At 57.9% G+C, this 7,990-nt stretch overlaps 1 protein-coding gene across 1 annotated transcript in view; it reads right to left on the bottom strand.

The window, feature by feature from the left end:
- MAN2B2 (mannosidase alpha class 2B member 2) overlaps positions 1–7,990 on the bottom strand; it is a 31,875-nt gene that overhangs the window by 22,134 nt on the left and 1,751 nt on the right. The window contains exons 2-4 of the mRNA XM_007956313.1: positions 7,267–7,372; positions 2,641–2,813; positions 628–743 (exon numbers count right to left, since the gene is read on the bottom strand). Coding sequence (XP_007954504.1) covers positions 628–743; positions 2,641–2,813; positions 7,267–7,372 — 395 coding nt within the window. The remainder of the gene's footprint in view (positions 1–627; positions 744–2,640; positions 2,814–7,266; positions 7,373–7,990) is intronic.

Genomic DNA, 7,990 nt, shown 5'->3' with positions numbered 1-7,990 from the left:
GCAGGTGAAGCAGGTGAGGTGAGGGGGGTGAGATGGGGGGGTGAGGTGAGGGGGTGAGGTGAAGGGGTGAGATTGAGGGGGTGAGGTGAGTGAGGTGAGGGGGTGAGGTGAGGGGGTGAGATGGGTGAGGTGAGGGGGTGAGGTGGGTGAGGTGAGGTGAGGGGGTGAGGTGAGGGGGTGAGGTGAGGGGAGAGCGGCACTGGATAACCGAGACAGAGACAGCGTCCACTGTGGTGTCCTGTGATAATAACACTAGGGAACGGAGTCGGCGTCCAGGAAGGCTCCTCCCTAGAGCTCAGCCCTGCCGACCCCTTTCCCTTAGACCTGAGGCCTCCATTCCTTCCGTTTTCCGCCCCCAGCTGTGGTCCCTTGTTCCGCTGGCCCCAGGACCCTCATCCAGTGACCGTGGTGCCCTCCCCTTTCCAAGCCTCAGGTTTCTCATCTGGGAAGTGGAGTTCGTGCCCCACCCGCTCTGGTTGCTGGAAGGCTTAGCAATGAGGCTTAGTTCCGGGGCAGGAGGCCTGCGGGGTGCAGGCCCGGCCCACAGCAAGAGCTGCGGCAGGCACTGGGGGCTGTGCACATGGCCTGCAGAGCCCGGGGTGGGCCTCAGGTGGGCAGGGCCCGCACCTGTTGGAGAAGGGGATGTGCGACGGGGTGCAGTAGCTGTACTGGTCCATGACGTGTGTGAAGCTCTCCTGCTGCTCCGCCAGCGACAGGGACCCTCGCCACACGAACTGCAGACCCTGTGGGCAGAGGCGCCGGGACAGTGTGAGGGCCGGCAGCATGCTCTGGCCTGCGCCCCAGCCCGGGAAGCCTCCCCTCTGACCTCTGGTGGTTCACGGACGGGATCTCCCTCCCTGAGCTCCCAGGTCCACACTGGAGGCGTCTGCCCCCAGCGAGGGGCTGCGTGCTCACTCAGCCCACCCCTCCTCAGGCAGGACCTGCCAGGGCCCGAGGAGGCACTCAGCTAACCCTGCTTGAACACCCCGGGACGGGGAGCTCATCGCCTCTCCCGGCTCTTTTTCAAAAATAATTTTGTGGTTGACAATGTACACAGCAGCGCACACATGGATCCCAGTTTCTCCACGTACCCCTCTTCCTGCCGTACGAGTCGTCCCTCTCCACCCAATAAACACACTGTCCCCCAAGCTTCCCATCTAACCCTTTGAGTGGCTGTTGTCAACTGGATCCCACAGAGACAGATCTGAAAGGGCACGTTGGTCAAATCAGACATTTTTTACTAGTTAAACTACTGTTTGGTTTTAAGAAGACTTCAGGGGATATTTTTGGATTAAGGTTTAAAGATGATTTTAGGACAATTATTCTGGGACTCATCCAGCCTCCATGTCTGGATTCCATGAGAATTTTACATTCTGTTCTGCAATTTCCCCCTTTTGACAAGGATTCCTCTACAGTATCCCAGCCTATTTTCAACGACTCTGATGGTTGGATGCACTCACAGTTACAAAGCAGGGATAAGTGCCTAGCTCTGTCCACTGCTGGTGCCGGGACCACCCTCAGCCTTCGAACCCCTCCATGCGAGGTTTCTGCACGGGGGTCATCTGCCGGTGACTGAGCCGACACCCAGGTGTGCTCAGTGGAGGTGTGGCAGGATGGTGACTCCATAGTGTTACTGCCCTTGCCCACAGAGCCCACTTCTGTAAACTGCTGCCCCGTGGGCTTCCCACTATCTCCGGGACCAGAGCATGCCCGTGAGCGTGGGGGTGGGGACAGAGTGGGTGCCAGACCCCCAGGCCCAGAGTGTGTTTTGGAGGTCGGGGCAGAGCAGGGCCAAGCTTCCAAGACCAGACTGTGCCCCGTGAGGGCTGGGACAGAAAGGGAGCCAGGCCTCCAGGACCACAGCATGTTCTGGGGGTCGGGGCAGAGGGCACCAGGCTTCCAGGACCAGAGTGTATTCTAGGGGTCAGGCCAAAGTCGGGGCCAGGCCTCCAGGACCACAGGATGTTCTAGGGGTTGGGGCAGAGTCAGGGCCAGGCCTCCAGGACCACAGTGTGTTCTGGGGCTTGGGGCAGAGTTGGGGCCAGACCTCCAGGGATCAGAGTGTGTTTAGGGGTCAGGGCAGAGCAGGGGCCAGGCCTCCAGGACCAGAGTGTACCATGCAAGTCGGGCCAGCAGCTGGGGTTCCCATCTCCCCTCACCACCTGTGTGATCCCAGGTACTTCCCTTCTGAGGCTCAGGTCCCCATCTGTAAAGTGGGGTGAACCGTGGCAGCGTGTCTCATGGCTGTGTGAGGAGGAAGGGGAAGGAAGGACCTTCTCCTGCCAGCCTGTACTCGGAACATCCATGCAATAGTGCTGCCCACACCCTTGCAGATCAGAGATGCCCCCTGCCTGCCTCCCACAGACACCCCTGCCACTTGCTCTAGCCTGGCTGTCTCATCTACTGAGTGGGGGTCTGCCCTAGTCCAGGAGGACTCGGCCCCCGCCCCAGCCCCAGCTGAGGGCAGACAGCAAGGGGCATCCACTGTGGTCCCCAGCACGGTGGGAAGCCAGGCCTGTGGGCAGGAGGCATCGTGGAGGGCTGCCAGGACCCCCTGCCCACCGTGCGCCTGAGTGTGGGACTCTCAATGAGGAGGGACTGAGTGGAGCGGCAGTAGCAGTGACCAAGGCGCCCCCTCACCTGGGCCTCCTGCATGGCCCCCTTGAGGTCGTAGTCGATGCGGGAGATGAGGTGGGCATCGAAGCCCACCAAGGCGAACAACGTGGGAGTCGTGGCGGAAGCCCCAAAGGGGTCGACGTGCCAGGAGAACCGCGGCCGGATCCCAAATGTCTCATAGAGGAAGCCGTGTCCTTCTGCAAAGAGAATGTTACCTCGCTGGTGCCGGCAAGGCAGCCCCTCCCCCACACTCACCCAGGGCACCCCTGCCTATCCAACCTGGGGGCGCCTGCCATGCACCTGGCCAAGTGGGGCCACACAGATGCAAGGGCTTGGGGTGACCTTGGACAAGCACTGAATCAGAGCTCCCATGGAGCTGCGGCAGTCAGACAGGATGAGGTGGCTGTGGACCCCGACTTGCCCACAGACTCCGACCCATTTTCCTTCAGAGCTGGGTCTCCGGACCCGGCGCTCCTCTAACCAAGAGCAGGACGCAGCTGTGGCAGGTGGGCCGTGCATCCAGGACAGAGAGCGAGAACTGTGGCTTCCGTCTCGGTTACACTCGCCTTCTCTGGGGTCACTCTCCTGGGGGAAGCCAGCAGCAGTGCTGTGTGCAGTCCCACAGAGAAATGAGGACCAGAGGCCCCAACACAGGCAGCGAGGGGCTGCAGCCGCCTCCAGCAACTGCAGGTGCAATCGGGTCGCAGATGGCCCTCAGGTGAGCAGCGAGGGGCTGCGGCCGCCTCCAGCAACCGCACGAGCAATCGGGCCACAGATGAGCCTTCAGGTGAGAAGGCAGCCCCTGGCCGACCCGTGATCTCAGCCTCAGGAGAGACCCCGGGCTGCAGTCACCCCCTGAGCCGCTTCTGGCTCCCGGCTCACAGACACAAGCAACTGGGCATGTCTGCTGTTCGCAGCCACTGAGTTTGGGGCGGTTTGTTACACAGCAAGGGGTTCAATCTCAGAACCATCGGCCATTTACTTCCTCCTTCATTATTAGAAACCCAACACAATGGGCCAGGGAGTCCCTGGTGGTGCAAAAGGTCAAAGGAGAGGCCTGGCAATGCAGCTCCCCAAGGTCACAGCCACGGAAATCCTGCAGAGCACAGTTCTGCTCTGACACACGTGGGCTCACCATGAACCAGAGCCAACTCAACGGCAACTGGCTTTGGTCCCAGATGTTGGTCAAGTGCCGCCAGGACAAGAACACTGCCACACTCATACAGGCCCTGGATCAGGTCCTTTCCCAAAATGCTATCTTGTTGATACTGTGAGAGGTGGGTGTTATCGTCTGCATTTTCAGGATGGACAACTAGAACCCTGAGAACTCCAGGAACTGGCCTGGAGTCACTGCCCATTACCAACGAGTCTTTAACCAGGGACAATGGAAGACAGTAGGACCAGATCAAAGCCAGGCCAGACGGGGGAGAGGTGCATGCTGGGAGGTGGGGGGAGGGGAGAAGGACCAGCCAGGCACATGGACGAGTGGTGTCCTGAGAACACCCTTGGGAATACCCACAGGGCAGGCAAAGCCAGGCCAGACAGGGGGAGAGGTGCATGCTGGGAGGTGGGGAGGGGAGGATCAACCAGGTGCATGGACGAGTGGTGTCCTGAGAACACCCTTGGGAATACCCACGGGGCAGGCAGAGCACAGGTGGGAAGCCAAATTGCTGAGCCACGGAGAGGCAGGAGCAGAACAGTGGTGGAAATCTGAGGAAAGAGGGATGGACAGTGTGGACGCTGAGAGAGGGCAGGGGCCCTGCAGGGACGGACCATGTAGATGCTGAGAGAGGACGGGGGCTATGGAAGGTGCCCCCACCAGCCCAGCAGTCCTTCCTCCTCACTCATGGACCCTCACTTTGTTCAGAGGCATCATGTCCAACCCAAGGGATGAAGGGTGGTGATTGGTCCAAACTGGCTGTCACTCAAACAGAACAAGGGGATACTATGTGGCTTAAAATCAGGAAAAGGCACACCTCAGGGTTGCATGCTTTCACCATCCTTATTCAATCCGAATGCTGAGCAAATAATCTGAGAAGCTGGACTATACAAAGAAGATCATGGCATCAGAATGGAGGAAGACTCATTAACCATCTGCGACATGCAGACGACACCCTCGCTTGCTGAAAGTGAGGATGACTTGAAGCACTTACTGGTGAAGATCAGAGACTGCAGTCTGCAGCATGGATTACACCTCAACATGAAGAAAACAAGAATCCTCACAACTGGACCAATGAGCAGCATCACGATATATGGAGAGAACACTGAAGTTGTCAGGGATTTCATTTTACTTGGATCCACAGTCAATGCCACAGAAGCAGCAGTCAAGAAATGAAATGACGAATTGCACTGGGCAAATCTGCTGCAAAAGATCTCTTTGAAGTATCAAAAAGCAAAGATGTCATTTTGGATACTAAGGTGTACCTGGCACCAAGCCATGGTAGTTTCAGTCACGTCATCTGCATGCGAATGCTAGATGACGAATAAGGAAGACAGCAGAACTGCCGCCTTTGAAACACGGTGTTGTGAAGAAGGACACGCTGGGGCTGCAGGAGAAGGAACACGTCTGTCTTGGAAGAGTGGCCAGGATGCTGCTTAGACAGGAGGACGGTGAGACCTCACCTCACATTCTTTGGACATGTTATGAGGAGGAAGAGCAGGGCATCAGGCCTGGCAAGGTGGAGGGTCAGCGAGGAGGGCAGGCCCGCAGTGAGAGGACTGACACGTGCCTGCAGCCACGGGCTCACACGTGGCGAGGACCGGGCAACCTTTGTTTTGTTACACAGGGGGTTTCTGTGAGTCCGTCTGCTTGACAGCATGTAAGAGTGAAACCGGACACGACACCCTCACCCCCTTCTGCCAGGAGTTTGTTTCCTCAGCCTGGGGTGCAGCTGGAGTGGCTGGACCAGGGATGCAGCCAGTACAGTGTGACTCCACCTGCCTGGGGACTTCAGGGGTGACTTCTCACTTAATTTCAAAGAGAGACTGAAGAACAAAGACCCTTTTGCTTTTTTCCTGCCTGAACGCGGTTGGGTGGTGACATGATGCCTGGAACTACGGCAGTCATCTTGTGATCATGAGGGAAAGTGAGGAAAATGACAGAGACACCACGGAGCTGCCCGACTGGGCCCCAGACTGTCCCTGTCATGTCAACTAAGCAATGCACGTCTGAAAAGCCACTGTTCCTCAGGTCTTCCGGCACTCAGGAGAAGGCACGTCTAGCTGAGGGGTGTCCAATGGCAGACAGTGGTCCTCTCCTCCCTTTCACTACCCAGACCTCACACTCTCTTAGTTTCAGCAGGGCACAGCACCTCCCAGCCGGACTACTCAGCCTCCCTTGCAGCTAGTGGAAGTCACATGATGCCATTCTGGCCAATGGGATGTGAGCCAAAGGGAAGAACTACATCTACCAGCTTCCCCTGCAGCTGGAGGTCATGTGATCAAGCTCTGGCCAATGGGATGTGAGCAGAAGTGACTGGGTTCTTCCTAATCCTGAGAACAAATGCTTCCCCTCTGGAGAGATGTCAAGGCTAAATTAAGGTGGGTGTTGGCACCTGCAGAGGACAGGGGGAATACTAAGAGTGGTGGCAGGCCTGACCCTCCCTTGGCAGAGGCTGGGGGGGGTGGTGGGCAGGCAGGCGTGCAGCCAGAGGGGCTGGGGGAGGAGAAGTGCCCCAGGGGAAGGTCAGAGGCCTGAAGGCTTGGCCGGAAGTACCTGCCCACCCAGCACCACACTTCTTCCTCCCCCGTCCAAGGCCGGAAGTCCAGTGTCACTTGCCCCAACACCCCTGAGACTCCCTCACCCGCTGTGCTGTGGTGCATGGCCAGGTCTCTGGGAATATTGGGGATATCAGAATGTGTGTTCCGAAAAGTCCAATACATGTCCCTCCTCCACCTTCACCCCCGCCCCCAGGACCACACCTCAGACAGAAAGCAGCCGGGCTGTGCAGGGTCTAAGCCCCTGGGACCACACGTCAGACAGAAAGTGACTGGGCTTTGCAGGGTCTGAGTCCTCAGGCTGACCAGAGTCTGAGCCCCTGGATCATACATCAGACAGAGAATGGCCAGGCTGACCAGGGTCTGAGGCCCCAGGATCACATGTCAGACAGAAAGTGGCCGGGCTGTGCAGGGTCTGAGCCCCTGGATCACACATCAGACAGAGAATGGCCATGTGGACCAGGGTCTGAGGCCCCAGGCTGACCAGGGTCTGAGCCCAAGCTCTGTGACTCACTGATGCCAATCTTTGCTGTGCCTCGCTTTCCCCCTCTGTGAAGTGGGGCTAGTTACAATACCCTGTTTCTGAGCCGTGTGAGGCAGGGTGGCGGTAGGTGGGGATGGGCATGTACCGAGCACTGCCAGTTCACTCCTCAAAGCCACTCTGTGAGGTCAGTGCTGCCACTAACTCAGTGGTGAGCGAGGAAATGAAGACAGAGGTTACACCCTCGCCCCGGTCACAGGGTTGGGGTTGGCTCTAGGCCCCACACTCTCAACCCCTCCACGCACCCACTCAGCACAGGAGTGGATGTGGCATCAGCCGGGAAGCACGGATGTGACTGCCAAACTCCCTACTACGAGGGTGGACAGAGCCAGAACCCAGGTCCTCAGGCACTCAGCCCCAGGCCAGCTGGAGGCAGGACTGTAGGGCCAAACCTGTGAGCTGCAGAATCTGGTCATCGATGTGGGTCACTGCCTCGTCATGCATGACCTGGCCTCCGAGGACAAACTCCAGGCGTCCACTGTCCAAGAGCTGGCGGACCTTGGCACAGGCAGGCAGAGAGAGAGTCAGGTCACAGCCCCTAGGCTGCGCTGGGTCTGGGGGGACCTGCCCCCATAAGCCTCTTTACCTTCGACTGTGTGTTTGTCTCAGCCCTATGAAAGTGGGGCCCTATCTGTCCCCCACCTAGAACAGCACCTGGCCACAGCGGGTTTTGACAGTAAATATTTATGTATTTAGGTTTCTCTTTTAAGATGATTTCAAACTTAGCAAAACGCTCCAAGAACTGTAGGAAGCGCTGCCACGTAGCCTCTGTGTGGCTTCACTAGCCTTAACGCTGTGCCCAGTCTGCCTCCTGCTCTCTTCTCTACACACGCACCATGCTCTTCTCTAAAGCCCCTGAAGACTATGGCGGCAGGCTAGTGCCTGGGACCCCAAGGACTTCGAGATGTGTTTCCCAAGAACTAGGGTAATTATAAGCACACTATCAACAAAACCAGGAAGCCCAGCTCACACAGAAGTACTGTCTAGTCCACAGGCTCGATTCTAATTGCGCCAGTGGTTCCCCCCATGTCCCTTTTCTGGAGCAGGATCCAATGGAGGGTCGCTCTCTGCAGTTAATCATTGATTTCCCTTTGACGTCCTTTGGTTTGGGACAGC

This window comes from Orycteropus afer, unplaced genomic scaffold (assembly GCF_000298275.1).
Source record: "Orycteropus afer afer isolate SDZICR_OR568_19922 unplaced genomic scaffold, OryAfe1.0 scaffold00605, whole genome shotgun sequence".
NCBI lineage: Eukaryota > Metazoa > Chordata > Mammalia > Tubulidentata > Orycteropodidae > Orycteropus > Orycteropus afer.
The sequence above is the reverse complement of the archived record's forward strand: the minus strand, read 5'-3'. Positions and strand labels throughout refer to the sequence as shown.